The 18,579-nt window shown below is 36.2% G+C and overlaps 1 protein-coding gene across 13 annotated transcripts in view; it reads right to left on the bottom strand.

The window, feature by feature from the left end:
• Positions 1–18,579, bottom strand: part of PARD3 (par-3 family cell polarity regulator) — a 447,638-nt gene that overhangs the window by 211,839 nt on the left and 217,220 nt on the right. For all 13 annotated transcript variants that reach the window (XM_071559915.1, XM_071559924.1, XM_071559920.1 and 10 more), the window contains 2 exons: positions 7,705–7,796; positions 4,549–4,632 (listed from right to left, as the gene is read on the bottom strand). In XM_071559915.1, the coding sequence (XP_071416016.1) occupies positions 4,549–4,632; positions 7,705–7,796 (176 nt within the window). The remainder of the gene's footprint in view (positions 1–4,548; positions 4,633–7,704; positions 7,797–18,579) is intronic.

The raw sequence follows: 18,579 nt of genomic DNA, 5'->3' as shown, positions 1-18,579 counted from the left end.
TACTCCAGATTAAGCTTATAAAACTTTTCCAAGGCTGAGATCAGACAGTCTTGAACTCATATACAAGAGTGAGGGAATGGTACATTCACACCACAGAGAATTTCTCCTCATACATATGTTTCTGAAAACCATGGCTACTTTTGAGACTTAAAAGGCTGGAAATGCAAAGAATAAATGGAGATGCAAACAGTAGATACCTCCTAGGTGATCAAACAGAATATGATTATTAGAGACACCTGGAAGGCGATATTATGGACTCTCCATATAAAAAATGGCCATTAGATATTACTTTAGTTTTCTTTGCATCTTGAGGAAAAGACTAAAATTTTTACAGTGACACATTAAGTGATTTATAAACTCCAGACAATGAAGGCTACTTCCATTAAAAGCAAAAAATAAACAAACAAACAAAAGCTACAGAATAGAAAAGGTATAAAAAATTTTGTAGTTAGGGTCTGTATATGTTTCAATGCCTACCTTCATTTGAGTTTTTTCTCTTTTTCCAAATAAAATCCATGAAATTCATCATATAAACTGAAAAAAATCAGCTTCTTTTTTTTTTCACTTTTCTGAGACTTCCTAATATTTTTAAGACACTCAGGATATATAACAAAACCACAAATTAAATATTTTTAGCTGTCAGGTTTTCGATGTAGGATTTATCATGGATTTTGTGGCATGCTTCAGTAAGAGGAACAGCTGGTGGAGCTGCACACACCTCTCTGTATCAAAGTAACATGGCTGATACCTATTAACGGGTGTTCATTGTGAGGTTTTCAGATGAATATCCAAATCCTTTTCTGTTCTGTTTTACTAAGTAGACTTCAGAGTAGTCTTGGGATTATGGGACTAACTTTCATATCATTATTCACAGAGATTTCTGATGTTATCTCATATATTCCTTGTATCAGTTGGATCTCTTTCCAAAGGCAGACATGGCAGGACTTCAGAAGAGCATCTAGGCTATAGAGTTTGAGGAGATTTCAAAGACTCTTAAAACTAGAAGAGGCTATATAATAGTAAATTATGTTATAATTACTGTTGAGCTTGCAGAGAACTTGATGCATCCCCACTTAAAGATCAGCATAACATCCCCCATCAGCCAGGATGGCTCAGATGCTATTCTTAAGGGACTGACTGTTTGCTCTTATCTCTGAGCACATAGTAAGAATGAAGGATTGGTGCTAAAGGCGATATTGCGCACAGAATTAGAATTTTCTTCCCTTTTATGCTTTTCTATCATGCATTTTCTTTTTCTTTTACTTTTATCTAAACACTTTCTTATTTGTCATCTATTCTGTCTTTCCTTATGCTTTCATTTTCATGCCTACTCTCCTTAGCACTGCATCTAATGCCATTACAAAAATGTCCAAGCAGGTTTGCAAACAAAACTTATATCCTGAAAAATTCACAACCATAAGGTGATCAATATGTATACTCCTCCCTTTTGGTAAGGTGAAAAAACTCTGTTAAAAAAACATATGATCAAAATGGCCAATAGACTGATAAACTTCTAGACAAAACCAGAAGGATTATAAGGAAACATATCTGTAGGAGAAAGAGAGAAAGTTTTATCATGTCCTTACAAATCAATACTACTTTTCTCAGAGAAATACAGAGCTTTTATATTTTTTTTTTGTGTGTTTTAAAAAAGGTCTCAGTTTTACTGGGAACAGAAATAAATGGCAGCATCTATACAGATGAAGCAGAAAACTTTACAGATTTTGTCCAAGATCACAAGCCAAAGCTGAAGAGATTCTTACTCCAAAACCCTCAAGAAAACCATGAAAAAGTAAAATATTTTCTCGATATAAATAAAGGACATAGTTATAGCACATAATTTTTAGAGGTTTGGAGTGTTTTCCTGGGGTGAGGCGTGGGGGATTTTTTAGGGAGAGAAGGCCCCTGCTTGTTCCATAGGGGACAAAAGGATGAATTGCTTCATATGTTTTTTTACTTTTTCACTTTTTAAAGTTTTTACAGTTGCTTATTGAGTAACATTTTCAGAAGCAAAAGAAAATAACTGCAAGAAAAATAACTGAAAATACTGCATAACTGGAACTGAACAGTAAGCAAATATAAAACAATATTGGCACAATGGACACACTAAATTTTTTTCTTTCTGGACAGCCCTCAAAGTCTTTACTGAGTCCTGTGTTTGGTTTTGTCTGTTTGGGTTCCTACTAAGCAGAGCCCCTGCTCAAGTAAGTTAGTTGACTGTAGCAGAGAGCATTGTGCTTCGTAGCCACAGGAACACAGACCAGCCACATGCTAAAGTGACAAACAGATCCCTGCCAAGCATCTTCTCTCCCTCTAAATCCAGGCAAAGTAGAGGTATTTTATCTGCTCCAAAGAACTGGGGAACAGAGAGGGGGGAAAAAACGAACCAAAACCCTCACCAATTGCCTTCAAACCTGAAGCTGGGTGTGTTCTTTTACCTGCCCACACTGCAAGCAGCTGGAGAAAACATCTTTGTCCTCACTGAAAGCACACAGAGGTGTGGGCACACAGATAGGAAAGCAGCACCACAATCCAAGTGCTTAAAATCAATCCCAAGCAATGAACTCTACTTTTCTTTCACTAGAATACAGAGGACATGGGAGAAATGTTTTGGAAATAGTCTGGACCCCTCCCACCTCTGCTCCTCCACATTTTTGAGACATGGAATCAAGTGTGTCCCCTCTCCAGCAGGGGTGGTGGTGGTGTCAAAAAAACTCAGCAATGACATGTACAATCCATTTTTCTATTAAGTGAGTTCTAGTATTATGAAGAAAAAGGGATGCATTTTAATATGAAAATTATTCCTCTTGTAACTTGTAAATTTATACTGAATTTACTTGTCCAGTATATCCTGATTCTAAACATCTATATTTAAAATTCACTTTCCTGTAATAAATCTTTATCATATAATTGTGCATGACATAGTTTGGATCCTTTAAAAAAAGGTATTTTATTTTATTTCTGTGTTTACAGCTTTTCCATTTAACATGCTCTCATTATGTATAAACAAGTTTCAGACTTGACAGCCACATTAACAGCCTGGAATTGAATTCTACTTAAGTTAAAATTCTTATTCAAAATGTCAAAATATGCATTTTCACATAAGTTTTATTAAATAAGTAATTAGTAGGCAGTTGACATTCTTAAACCAGTCTTTTCCTTGGCCTTGACACTGTCTAAATCCCAGATAACTGTGAACATTTCAACCATTTCCAACTCTATGGGATTTACTTCTGAGTATGTTTGAAGTACTGTTCTCTCATGCTCTTTCAATCCCCTCACTGAATTTACTGAATTTCAGATTATGAAGAGAAGAATTTAACACTTTACAGAAGTTTGCTCTTAATACTTGTAGTTCCCAGAGAAAATAGCCTTAAAGTAAAAAAAAAAATTACATCTTCTTGTAATATATAGCTATGAAAGCATTTGGTTTAAAGTAAAAACTGCAAATAAAGCTCTTATATTGTGTTTAAAATCCTGTGACAATACTTGGTGTAGATGGAAAAATACCTAAAATAGTTTTGTATTTCTGAAAATGGAATCATAATATTTGAGAAATATACTGTCATAACCAGCTAGTCTTGCTCCTCATTATAAAACTGAAATTACTGCTGGGACGACAGACGTGAGAACGTAACACCCCTTCATGTTATTTTCAATATATATATTGGTTACCTTTTTTGTTAAAGAGAGCAAAACCAGTGTATACTTAGACTATGAAACACGAAAATAAATGCAGATATGGATGAAGAACTATTTTTCAAGATACTAAAAAACTTTACATCCACCACTAATTTCTACCAAAGTTTAGTTATTTTTCTGAGATTACATTAATGACTCTAAATGCTAAAACTCTAATAAAGTACTCGTTAGAGAATATGTATTCTGCTTATTAATAACACCCCCAACATAATATTTTTAATGTAAAGAACTTCTTTACACATTTTTTTTATTTTTTAATATCATTGAACTTCAAGAGTTCCAGCCTGTCATATAATAAAACAGGTTCACCTTTCCCAAACCCAGAATGTTTCAACTGGTTTTGCTACTTCATTTTAACCCCAACAGATGGGACACATGAAATTTCCCAAACAGGAGGATTGTTTTCTCTCCCACTCTTATCAAGCACAGGCGTAGGATGCCTCTGGTTTAGACTCCTGCTGTTATTTGGAAACTTGTGACTAGAAACAGTCAGCAAGGAAATGTTGCAGAAATATCCACTTGAATTAAGGCAGAAGTTCATAATTTTTAAGAGTGCAAAAGGAAATGTCTTTATCCTTAAAATACCCCTGAGATTACAATAGAGGCTCTATTTAGATGACACAATTCTAACTCCTATTAAGGAGTTGAACTACGTTTGAACTACACAGTCCATAACAAGTACAGAGCCAGTAAACTTGCATTTGTTCCTCTCCTAATCAGTGAGACTGCCTTTTGATAAACAGACAATACTGTACTGAAGGCAAAGGCACACAATACACAAATTAACACAACCAAGAAAAACCACAGCAAGTTACAATTCAATGAAAAGCCTGCACAATACTTTACCTTCCGCCTCGGGCACTGAAAGGCACTACATGGATTCCCAAAGGCCCGCCGTCATTGGAGACCTCGACGAGCTTTACCATATCACTGTGAGACAATGACGAATGAGGGAATGTGAACATGTACTGTGAAGGAACCAAAAAACCCCACACAAACATACACAGAAAAACAAAACCATTCCAGAAATCAAGTCATGGTGATGAAAGCATTGTTGAATGCTACATACCTGAAGAGTAATCTGATGGCATGAAAGGAGATCAATCATCAAAATAGTTCAATTAATAAAACCAACACAAATCAAATATTTTTTTTTGTAAACTTAGTGTGCAACATAAAAATAGTTATCACCATCACTGCATGCACATTGCTTTATTTCTTTAAAGGTCTAAAGTTAAATTTAAATTTAACTATTTGCACGATTGAGCAGAAGTACCATAAATACCACATACAAATTTTCCACAGAGGCCTAAAAGCTGATCATAGCACTGGCAGCTTTACTTTTTATCCTAGAACCACTGCTAAATGTTAACAGTAGCTTTCATATAACTAGCAAATAAAGCTTTCATATAACTACCAAATAATCAAACGAGAATTATTAAATTTCAAATTGGCTAAATTCTTCCAGTTTTAAAACACAATAATTTCTTTTATTGTAATTCCATTTCTTTTATTGGAAGATTGCTGTATCTCCTTACTAAGCAAAGTTTCCAGAGTAAGATTTAACTATAACACTCAAAACCAACCAGATGTCCCCTGAAGCAACCATGCATTTAGTTTTCAATTATACATTTCTGCTGTAGTGAGGGAAAAGCAGAAGAGGGAAATACAGGTTCAGAGAGAAATTATAGAAATAGATTGAGACCAAATCTATTAATGTGTTTGAAACATGCCCACATCTGGAAAGGTGGAATATAGCTCAAGAACCATAAAGAGCAATAAATACACCAATAAGAAAATAATACAAGGCCGAATCTCTCCGTAGAACTGGAAGTGAGAGATCTGAATGGAAGTCACAAAAGCCACAATCTAAATTTGTGGCTTATGCCTCTCACTAGTGTTACATACTTTTTCTGTGTTTCCTGGAAATAAATAAATGTGTGTGTGTGTGTGTGTGTGTGTGTGTGTGTGTGTGTGTATACACACACACACACACACACACACACACACACACACACACGTGGATCTTTGAGAAGCTTGTTCCTGATAAGCATGCATATCAAATTTAATCTCACAGTGGAGCACAGAGCAAGACTGATGCCCTGTGATGGCAGTAAAAGATTTTCTACTTCCTTCAATAAGCTCTTGATCATATGGTGGCCCATCAGGAAAGCTTACAGTTTTTAATCTTGAGCTTGAGAATAACCAGACCACATATGGTTGGGAAGTCAACACAAATCCTGTGTTATAGTTTGGTTTACATTTCAGTTTACATTTCATCCACTTTAATTTTTTTAAATATATATTTTAAGCTAACCTTTACAATTGTCGTAGGTGTCAATTGGTGTCTGATTTGTCACCTTGATTTTCAAACTATGCAAATGGAAGGTCTCTATCTATGCTATCACTGTAAGCTCAAGAAAGCAATGCAACAGGAGGGCTGAGAGACACCAGCCAAAAACCTGTTATTCTTCAGCCCTGGACCGATGTTTAAGGTGCACAGCATTACAGTATTTGGTAAAGTTCGCTGTCACAGTTTCTGTATACTCTAACTTCATTTCCTTCTCACTGCGCATTAAGGCAAATCTTTCATTAATAGGTGCAAAGCAGTTCTCAGGAATCAAGAAATACATTCAATCCCCAAAGGGAACTCTAAAAGACATCTTTTGCTATTGGTAGGTCTGTGGATCCTATGATCAGCTTTTTGCTTTGCTATTAGCTTAAAAGAAAATTAAGGGTTGAGGAAGAGAACAAGTGAAAATCTGTGTTTTGCCTGGAACTGCCTAAATGGAAACATGTCTTAAATTAAAAAACACCTCAGTTTTCACATCCAGTCGACATCATTTAACTTGTTCTACTGCCTGAGTCAGTCATTTCCTGTTTTTTAAAAATGCACATTTAAGGTCTTTGCATTCATTTTTCTTAAACTTTTTCTTTAAAAAAATCAGAAAACGGAAAACAAAAGGAAATTATTGCTTCCTAAGACAGATTGTTTCAATTTGGCTTCCTGATTTTCTCAGAAGTTTGGGCCAACTGCTTCAAACAAACATGCAAAGTATGAGATCTAAAAAGAAAATAAAGGAAGTAGCATATGATGAGAAGTCAATAAGTAACTTAAAAGCAACACCAAGAAGCATTAACTTTGACAGAAGTTCTGCAAATTCTATTTAGGAAACAACATTTGGAATTTACAATGTCAGAGATTTTGTAAATGGAACTGAGTAAAACTCACCATCTACAGCCTAATGTAGGCCAGTATGATCTTTATCTAATATTTAAATCCTCTGCACCTAATTCAAAATTTAATTCAAACATAATACAAAGAGGAGATTTAATTTTATTTAAAATTTAAGTTAATCAGCTTAAACTGTTTAATTTAAGGGTAGAAGGGATAGTTTCACATTAATTTCATTGTGAGGTATGGGTCAGTTTTTTGCAATGAAATGCAAAAGTCAAGCTTGCTGTATCTTTTAATGAAATAAAATACCATTTAGTGTGACTGAGTTTTTAAACTAAGAGGAGCTAACACAACACCCATTTTGACTCCTTCACAAAGTATGAGGCTTTTGACCACACATCTTGTGACCCCCACAAGCATCTCCCCAGTAGACTGTGAAGTACTGACAGAAATTAAGATTTTCCCCTTTGAAATTCTTGCCTGTTGATCGATTTGTACTAGCACTGACCCTATTCCTTTTTTCAAGTTTTCAAAGCACCATCAAATAAGCATCTTCTTTGAGGCAGAAAATCTACTGTAGCATCAGCACTTATAAATGTCAAGTTTCCAATGCTCATCTTTAACACAGGTTTTTTAAACTGTTTAAAATCTGTTTTAAAAAGGTTTATGAAGCCAATTGATTAAAACCAAAATGACACATGACCTAAAAACAATTGCCCCACTTTCTTAAGAGCAGTATCACTCATATTACTCTGAGTACTTTGCTAGTCTATGTTCAATCTTAAGCCTCATCATTAAAACAATATGTTCTGCCAGTAACTTACTCCAGGGAAAAATTAGTAGCATTCTCCAAACCCGTGTCTGCATGTCCAACAGGCTCAACTCTGCTGTTGTCCTCCTCTGTTCGATCTTCATCCTAGATATTGGAAAAAAAAAAAAAGAAAAAGGAAAACTCAGATAAAATAGCTTAACTCATTTTAGTAATGACATTTTACCATTTTTAGGTTATTGGGGTTGCCACACATGCAGTAGAAATGTTGTGCTTCCACAACTACAAAAGTCTTTCCTTTGCTGTCTGAAACTGTTGTAAATTGTTTTTTGTCACTTTATGCATTTTTGTAATGATATTTATAGCTTAGTCAGTTTTCTATCATAATTTTACTACAGTTATAAAAGCAGTGCTACAGAAGCCACCGCAGTCAGCATTTTTTTAAAAGGTAGACAAGCAGAAGCACAAAATCAGCTGACAGTCAGCAGTGTTTGGGGAAACTCCTCCCAAGCTCTCCCCGGGGAGGTTACTGGGGGCTTGCCTGAACACACAAGGCAGCTCACTGAGGCTCTTCTACAAAGACTTAAAAACAGTATAAGAAAATTCAGCTTCTGTAATTCCATAAAGTACCAAGACCTCTTTAAACATTTTATCACAGCCTTTATTAATAGCATGCCAGAGAAGGCTGACATCAAAGAGGTTCTAAGGCTAACCAATTGATTTTATTTTTAATTTCACTTTCCAAAAAGTACATACATTATTCACCAAATGTATAACTTTAATGTCAAAGTTGTGAATGGTGTACTTTCAAATTTAGATCAGGGTAATTCAAGGACTTCCAGTAATAAGATCTAAACCCATTCTTATACCTTTGGTAATTATTAGAAGCTTATGCTTTTAAATACCCACATAATCAAACAGAAAATATTATAAAGTGTGAACAGTAGGTTTCAAACGCAGACTAAGATTCCAGAGCCAGAGACAACAGGTCAGTAAAATAATGTGTGATAGGTTATGAATTTAGCACACAACAACTTATGAAATTATTGAAGAGATATTAAAGGCAGGCAGAGAGTCAGTAACGTCCCACTGACATTTTCACAGAGGATCTGCAAAAGCAGGAGGCCGCGTGCATCAAGCTTCCATGGGCTGTAGATATGCCTTGTGCATCCTGGATAGCAGCACACTGCATGAAGCCAAGCTGCTTGAAGTTTGATGATCCTGTGTTTTGAGAGGCTTTAATATGCACTTTCTCGTCATCTCTCTCTGTTAAGCACTAGGTAAGTATATATTTCAAAGGTTAACCATCATCTTAAACCTTCCTAAAACTGCATTATGAATATAAGAAAGAACTCAAAATAAAAGATTTTTCCATATAGTAAAAGTTGCTTACAGAACCAATATAAAGGATAAACCATATAATTCATAGATATTATATCAGCTAGTGTTTATCTTTCTATATATATTAACTAATTTCAGCTGAAGTTCTATATGTACCACTGCATAAGGTTTAAAACTAAATACATATTCAAATCTCCATGACAATAGTCATTTTTGCTTGTGACAAAGGTTTATAAAGGATAATCAGAACATTTGGAATTGTTTCAAATTGAAAAGAGGCATTCCACCTTGTTTCATACAGCGCCTTGCAGATCTCTGTTGCTATAGGTTTCTTGTTTTGAAGTTAGGGACACTGATGATGGTAGAAAACTATACATAAGTATTTTTATTGCACTGAAGTTATTATCTGCAAGTCTAAAGAGATCTCTTTTCATCAGAGTTGCTGATGAAACCCAATTCTGAAACTTACTTAGGACAAAAGGCCATCAGAGATTATTGAAACAACATGCTATCTATTAGTAGATATCTTTCTTCTAAAAAATGAATGTCTGGCTTTATGCTGCATCATTTTAGCAGACATCTGTGTATGTACAACATAACCATTCACGTAGCACCACTTGGGTCTTACATTTTACCACCTTTCAGTCCCACAAGCTTTTCCCTTGACTAGTTTAAAGTAAGTCTGCAAACAAAACTCCCCTTGTCCCACTTGGTCCTTGCAGCAGTCCTTTGGACTTGCCCTTGATAGGCCCACATTCATTGCCCTCCTGGGACACAGCGTACCAGGCAAGACTTGTAGAAACCCTTCCTTCCACCACTTCCCAGCCCTCACAGCATCTCTGCTCTTGTTCCCACCAGTTCCTAATGTCTGCACAGACTTGGGCCTCTCCACTTGGACCTTCTGTTTCCTTTCTTTCTCTCCCACCTAGTGGTCCAGAGGTTTATTCTGCCAAGGGGCGGAACTGCCTGACTTTGAGTGTAGCCAGGTCGAAGGAAACAGCCAACTTACCTGCCTCCTGCCTAATATGTACTTTTCAATATTAGGATATAACAAATTTGAAACTGCAAATGAAAAGCTATGTAAAACAGATGCTATCTGGCACCATCACATCTACATTTTGTGCCTTTTGTATCGAGAATTATAAACACAGCAAGTTTTGGAACGACACTGCCTGTCAGTTATCCAAGCAATTAAGAAACAGCAGCTTCCACACGCCTCTGTCTGGCTTTTCTGGACAGCAGACAGATCTGTATCAAAAACATGCATGTACCCATAAATAGGTGCTTAGGGAAGAATCACAATTCTAATGAAAGCATTACTGTCATAATCAACAGATGTATGATGTACCCTTTAAAAAAATCTTTAATATTACAGCAATCAGACTCTCTTTTCTTCTTAAAATAGCAGATTTTGATTTACACTAAAATGAATTGAGAGAAAAATTGGACACCTGCAGAGGGATTTGACTTTAAATTCTGATTTACTAAGAAAAGTAACTAACTAGCTGTGAAAATCTTTGCAGCAAGCAATTATTTCTTTATTTGGAAAGTAGTTTTCTTCTGAAAGGCAAATTCCACCTGGACGAGGTAAATGAGGAAAAGGACATTTAGTTGAGGAAGAAAGTCTCAGTAAACCCAGGTGGATATCAGTGCAGGTATTTCTCAGAAATAACTGATTTGAGTAAACTTCCAAAATTATAAGCCTTCTTTTCTCTCTATAAAAACACTGATTCTGGCTATATCAAAAGGTACAGTACAGCTAATAAAGCCAAAATGATTTTTTTTCTCCAAAATTGAAATAAGGATAATTAAAAGATTATTTTGTCTTTACATCACAGAAGAAAATTTAAAGGGCCTCTTCCAATGTACTGCTATATATCTTGATGTGTTCATTGTAAAACTCTCCCATGCTCTAAAAATAAAATCATTATTATCCTAAGTTCTGTAATAAAATTAATGACTCAAAAACTGAAAAAATTATCTTAACTGCTCAAAATGGACTTGTATTGCAAGAAGTTCTACTTATAAAAAGGTCCATTTCACAGTTCACCTGCACAGTATTAATGAAATACATACCAAAAGTTGCCAACTGGTTCTATATTTTTGATGAAAATCTCTCTATCCCCTGTCAGGATTACAAAATCTTCAGAGTTAAGAAATGAGAGCATTACTCTTGCCAACAGACCCTTATTCAATATATATGACCTCAAAGAGTTCTTTTAATTACATTTTCTTAGATAATTTCTAAGTGAAGTCTGCCTTATGTCACTTCCAAAGCACAAACCCAGCCATGCTTTCCCTGTCTTACTGGACATTTAACTTTCATTACCTAAATATCAGCTCCTTCTCTCATTATTCTACAATTACTACCAGTCACTACTTCATCTTCAAAGAAGCACTTTCTCACTTCTTTCTGCTGTTCAATACACTTCTAATAAACTCTCCAAAACCAGAAGTAGAATTTCTTCATATTCCCTTGTCTTTTGACAATTACCTGCAGAAAACTCAACAGCAACCAGGGAGTCTGAATATTAAATTCCTATATGTTTCATTTGTGCAGCCTTTGTTTCTATGTGCCTGATCTGAGAAAGTGCTTATTACAATCTGCTTCAGCCAGACACAAGAGAAAATGGGCTCTGAAGGGTTATGCGTAAATCTATCTTCTCTGAACAGTTAATCCCATCTCGTCAATTCAACAACATCTTCATTCTACCAATGAAAAAAAAAGGAAGGAAAGGTGTTTGGCTTGAGTGGGGATTTTTTTGGTTCAGAGTGATATTTCATTATTGTTCAGAAGGTGATGGTGAATTTTACTGAGAATGGTTGTATGAAAGACAGTAACTCTGCTTTCAAATTACTTGAACACTCCATGGCAAGATCTCTCCACTGACCAAAAATACACTGATTGTGTAAACAGCAACTATCTTGTGCATTGAGTAAATTATAGAATTATTTAGTCAGAAAATTCCTCTAAGATCATCAAGTACAACTATTAATCCAGTCTGCAGTATGTGTGTTCCAGGATGAGAGAACTGATTTTGGAACCAAATTTAGATACACTGAAATGTATCTGAACAAGGACAGGATAGGAAGCTCTGCCTGGGCCTCTTTTACAGATTTTTGAGCATTTTCCCAACCCTTTCAGAAGCTGGTGAGATGGGCCATAAGGACTAGGGAAAGTGATGCTACACCATTATTGCTGTAGTGATCATCTTTACAAAGAAATTTTTGTAAGTAATTTTTCTCGGGAATTATTGCTTTCGTCACAGTCATCCAAAGGAACAACATCTAACACCCGACAGGTGCTTTAGATGTCACTGTAGAGAGGGACAGATTATCAATAAGAACAAGCTACTGACAATAGTTTTTTACTCATCCAAGACACAAATAAAATTATGCTTATACTATTAAAATATGCCCTTCCCTTCATCTTTCCCTTTTTAATCCTCTTGCACTTCTCTGTAATGATGACGGAAGAAGAGACACATTCACTACTAGTCTCCTGGCAGCCATGTTTTATAAATGTTTGTTTGGTCCTTGTAACATAAAGTAGGTTCTCTCTCTCTCTGTATCATCAGCCTTGATAGGAAACAGCTCCTAAGGGACCTATTTTCCTGTTTCTTAACTAGCACAAATACACTAGCATCAGGCTTTTGTGCTAATGCTCTCACTTTTTGATTAACTGGCCAAATCTCCAGAGAATGGCAATATTCAATCACATCTGAAGAGCAGTTACAAAGATCACATGGGAAAAAACCAGAAGTTATTGAATACAAAAAATAGGGTTTCTCCCTCTTGAACACATATAATATGCACAAATAATTAGGTGAGAGCTTTGTGTAATCCACATCAGTCCTATACTACGCATGCTGCTGTTATCAGTAAGCCAGGGAGAGAGAAACCTTATATTAAATCACTGTCCACTTAAAGAAAAAAATGGACACACAAAAATTATTAAATCTTATACATATATATGAGTTAATATTCTCCTTGCATCTCAATATTCCCTATGTTATTCATGTCCGTCTGCAGAACAGTCACCCTGCAACTGGAAATGACAATATTCATATAGTTTTTATATGCCTCAGTACTCTAAAATCAAATTTGCCTTGCTCAGTCAAATCAATGAATAGATATCATATAGACACAGAGGAGTGAAGAATAGGAGGGATTTTTCAGGTCTCTGATGAATATCAAATGCATCCCCTGCTATCACAGGCAATCATCGCTTATTTCCCATTTATTAAACTGATCGAGCTGAGCAAACCTGGTTGGCTTCATGATGGCACTATTTCTGCTGTAAAGCACCTTAACAGGAAATGTTTTTACAGATTTAAAGAGAGATGAATTTGATTTCCTATAGTCCAAAAAGGAGAACACCAGATAGGCTATGAATATAATTTGATATAACCTTTCTCTGACAAACCTATACAAGAATTCATTCCATTTTGACTAACTAGCATTTTTTTCATTCATGACTCCTCTTAAAACATGTATTAAAAGCCTTTTAATACTAATATAAACTGAACAAGTCCTATAGTATCATAATTATTTTCTAGCATGTACCAGTTTAGAGGTTTACTGAAGTCAGTAGTCTTTAAGGGCTCAACAATCTGTGATAGATTACTGAGATGACACTCATATGTTGTGTGACAACTGGGTGGCACACACCTCTATCACACCACTAGCCAGCCTAGGAGCACAACACAAATACTGCTGGGCCATATAACAGACCTTCCACTAAAAAAGCTTCTTACTAGATTATGCTGCAGTTAATTCTTTTTACAGAAGGCACTGCAGACATCACGTTTTGGTATGAGAGCCTTTAAGAGTTTAGTAGGTTAGACAAAAGGCTTTCTTGCTATTGAATTTAACTTGGGACACTTTGCTGGTTCTGCTTCTTCACAGTAAAGAAAATCTCGGGCATGACCTTACAGTGGTAGCTTGCCAACTAACACAATGAAATGCATTAGAATTCAAACAGGCTTTCTGTTGTTGATCAAACATGCTTCTTAATTAATGCAACAGAATAGTCTATGCCTACCAGCACAGAAAGAATATTGAGAGGAAAAAAGGGGAAAAAATTATCAACAAAAAACTGCAAAGACTCAGGAACTTGGCAACCCCACACAGGGCACACAGCACAGACAGATCTGACAGAGAAAAAGCCCACAGTAATGTCTAAAGCATCACCAATTCTCAAGCATTTCACAATGTATATTGTAATCATATTTCACAGACTGAATTTGCTGTTTGCTTGACTGCAACACTTGTTTTTGCCAGGCTGAGGTCATCCCATTCTGGATGTTTCAGTGACTTCTTTGGGCCCACTGCTAGTCCAAGGTGGGAGGCAGAGGGAGGAGGTGTGCTGCAAACTGATAGCCACCAGAACAAATCAATGTATCTAGGTCCTCTACAGATGGCAGCTATCAAATGGATAACAAAAATATGTAGCTGTTCCCACCAGATCATATTTAGGAGACATTTTAAAGAAGATTTAGAGTTACTGTAGCACAAAACTACTTCATGGTCAGTCATTTTGTAACAGATCTAAATCCAGAAATAATATGCACCACTATAACATAACACCCATAGCACGTTAGAAAATAATATAATGACTATAAATCAGTGCCCTAAGTTTCTGTTCATCAAAAAATGAGTAAATTGTGGCCAAATTGAACCTAATACCTTAATGACATATTTATTATATTAAAGACAGATTAAAGATGAGGACAACATTGGATCCTTTCTTAAATCCTACACTGATTCGCTATACAATAGCTGCAGAAAAACACTCAGAACATTGGGGATAATACTACGTGTTTGCAAAGGCAAAGATAAGACAGATTTAACACTTTCAGAAGCAGAAATATTAAAATGTATCTCAGCAGCAGCTTAGGATGCTGAGCCACAAAACACCTCTAACACATATATACCTGATAATCTTCATCTCTTCCTTTTCTTAGCACCTAGTAACACCTGCAGCGCATAGCCTATTTTTTTAAACATTTTATTAGATGGAAAGTAATTGAAGAACTACAAAACTGAAGGCATTTCATCACACAATGAATTTGTAAGACAGTTCACTTACAGAGTGACCTTTAAGCAAAACTAACCACAGCGAACAGGCACAGCCAGAAAAGACTTGGCAGCACCAGACAAGGCTTCCCATCGCTAATAGTGATGCTTGCTGGGGAGTCCACTAAAATGCATCTTTAAAACCTAATGCAACAATAAAACCAACTAAAATATTAGATGCAACAATAAAGCACTAGCCTCTCATGTGTTTGAAATACATCAAGCATGGATTGTCACACTTTCAATATTAAGCAAAGCATCTAAACAGCTTTCTGAATATCTGATCAATAAGAAATTATAGACGTGTTCATTGTATTACAAAGAGAAGTAACTCTCTCATAGATGCCCATACAACCTGAAATTGATTGTTGCCTTAAAAGAGGTAATTTTGTGTAACTGCCTAGTTACAGTTTTTTCCTCAGGATCCAAAACGTACCTGTTTCACAAGCAAAAGTTTATGCTCTTTTTTGTTTTGTATAAGGCTTCTCTGCAGAATATTTTCATATTCAAATCTCTGAAGTTTTATACTCTTCTCATATGTTTCACAAACTGACATACAGACCATCAAGATCTGCCACTCTAAAATAAATATTAGGGTTCATACTAAATACAGCTTCAAATTCTTCCTTTGATGTCAAAATCATGGGAAATACTTTTAACGGAAATAGTTATCAGCTTTATTTGAAACAAGGCTAAAATTATAGGTCAATGTATAATCAAATTCTCCTGCAAAGTTTGGCCCAAAGGCCAGGCCTGGTTATCATCTACCTTGCATAATGCAGGAATTACCTCAATTACAGACATCCCCACATGGTGAACCAACTTAAATGTAGCACTTGCCAAGTAACCAACACACTACTGGTTGATGTATTCATACACTATTTATTTTCCCTTTCATCGTGTGAAATGATACATTCATGTGCACCTATATACAACCCCTTGTTAACTCTCATAATTTCTGCACATGTAGAGAAAACTGACCCTGCATTTGTAGAAGGTGCTTCACTTGAATTATTTCACAGCAAGAGTGATCTTTACAGAATGAAGATTAGTTTTCTTTTAGAATTTGAGTTCTCCCTACTTCACAATACCAGATAATACAGATCTGGAATTTTAGGACCAGAAAAGAAAAAAACCTAACATTCATTTTATATGGAGAAGTTGATGTTTATGAGAGTTTTTTCTTACCTTCTTAAGGTAAGAAAAGAAAAAATTACATGGCAATGGTACAACTTCACTGTATTTGTTTTTTCTGTTGAGTAGTCTAAAGTAGGTCAACTCAGACACATCCATTAGTTCTCCTATAAATAGATCCACACTGAATTCACCTGCTTGTAACTAATGTAGAGCAAAAGAATTTTAACTACTTTTCTCTTTAATCTGACAAGTTAGTTTATTCTGTATACCAATACTAGGAATAAAAACAGTCATTGAGTTCTGCATGATTTTTAAAAGCCAAAAAAAATTACAGTGAAAATGTGAAATTGGGACATCCTTTCCCTGCAGAAAACCAAATGTACATGCCTCCACCTCTAAGTTTAGAGATCTGAAAGACTTCTGCAGAGATGTATTATAGATAAGTCACATAGTTTCCCCTTGATATCAAGACAAAGGAAAGGAGACAATTCTGCATTAATCACTTCACATTTTCCCTGTAACACTCCTGAACATATTATTATTCTCCTCACCTTTTCAAAGACCGTGATTTTCATCCTTCTGAGGATTTTTTTCTTAAGACACAAAAAGTATTTCTTATTTAGTAACTTGAATTTGTCATTAGGCAATTTTCAAACAGGTCTCTTAGCTCTTTTATCCTTATTCATTTCTTTTTTCTTTTTTTAATCTGAAATGGTCCCTTGTTGCTTGATTTGCAGATCTATATCAGCATGTGAGGATTTCACTAGCTTCAGCCAAGTACAGAACTGTTCAATCCCCTGTAGCATTGAACGTAAGAGTCAATTTAGAAGCAAGCTAAAAGTATAGCACTCTGTTCTCTGTCACACACAACACCATTTTACTCACACAGGCATCTTAATAACAAAATTCAATTCTGGATATTTTTCTCAGCATGGCTCAGGACTGTTGAGAAATGACATCAGAAAGCTTACTGTGGACTTGGCTTTTTGAAAATTTAATTAAAATATCTGTTTTCCGATAAAGCAAAAGTCTGTACATTGGTGGGAATTTAAACTTAGGACATATTCTTTCATTTATGTCTTATTTAGGAAATGCAATTTTCAAAGATTTTACTTTTGTGCTACTAATAATCAGTGTTAATTTCACCCAAAGAACCATAAAAAGGTAATTATCATAGAACTGTGGAATGGTTCGGTTCAGAAGGGGCCTTAAAGATCACCTCATTCCAAACACTCTGCCTTGGGCAGGGCCACCTTTCACGTTACTCAGAGCCCCATCCAACCTGGCCTTGAACACTTCCAGGGATGGGGCATCCACTTTTCTGGGCAACCCATTCCAGCACCTCATCACCCCCACAGTAAAGAATTTCCTCCTAATATCTAACCTAAATCTACTCTCTCTCAGTCTGAAGCCATTCCCCCTTGTCCTATACTACATGCTTTTGTAAAATGTCCCTCCCCAACTGTTGCACAGAGCACAGTGCTAAATAACACCAACATCATGGGTTCAGTCCCTGTACAGGCCATTCACTTAAGAGTTGGACTCAATGATCCTTGTGGGTCCCTTCCACCTGTGATTCTATAGGCATCCTTCAAGAACTGGAAGGTGTCATAGGGTCTCCCCAGAGCCTTCTCTTCTCCAGACTGAACAACCTCAACCTTCTCAGTGTTCCTCACAGAAAAGGTGCTCCAGCTCTCTGATCATCTTCATGAGCCCCCCTAGACTCAGCCCAGCAGGTCCATATCTTTCTTATGATGGCAGCCCCAGAGCCAGATGCAGTATTCAAAGTGGGGTCTCACCAGAGCAGAGCCGAGGAACAAGATAACCTCCCTCAACTGCTAGTCATGCCTCTTTTGATGCAACCCAGGGCATATTTGCCTTTCTGGGCTGTGAGTGCACATTGCCAGGTCATGCTGAGCTTCTCATCAACTAACAAACCCCCAAGTCCTTCTCCTCACGGCTGCTCTAAATCAAGCCTGTATTTGTGCTTGGGATTGTTCCAAGCCAGGTGTTTGACATCATACTTGGCCTTCTTGAACTTCATGAGGTTTGCATGTGCCCACCTTCTCAAGTTTGTCCAGGTCCCTCTGGATGTCATCCCTTCCCTCCAGTGTGTCGACTGCACCACACAGCTTGGTGTCAGCAGTAAACTTGCTGAGGGTGCACTCAATTCCATTGATATTATACTATTTTATCATCTTCCTTGAAGAAAAGTCCATGGGTTTCCTCTCATTTAAATAGTGATTCATCTCCACTTTGCTAGGATTTGCTAACATATAGCTTCAGTTTATGACTTTTTAACTTATAGCCATACTGATGAAAAGAAAAAAAAACCCTACAATTCTGTTCCAAAGGTCTTTTGTGTTACACATCA

This window comes from Pithys albifrons, chromosome 7 (assembly GCF_047495875.1).
Source record: "Pithys albifrons albifrons isolate INPA30051 chromosome 7, PitAlb_v1, whole genome shotgun sequence".
Taxonomy (NCBI): Eukaryota; Metazoa; Chordata; class Aves; order Passeriformes; family Thamnophilidae; genus Pithys; species Pithys albifrons.
Note: the sequence above shows the minus strand (reverse complement) of the source record. Positions and strands in the feature narration are given on the sequence as shown.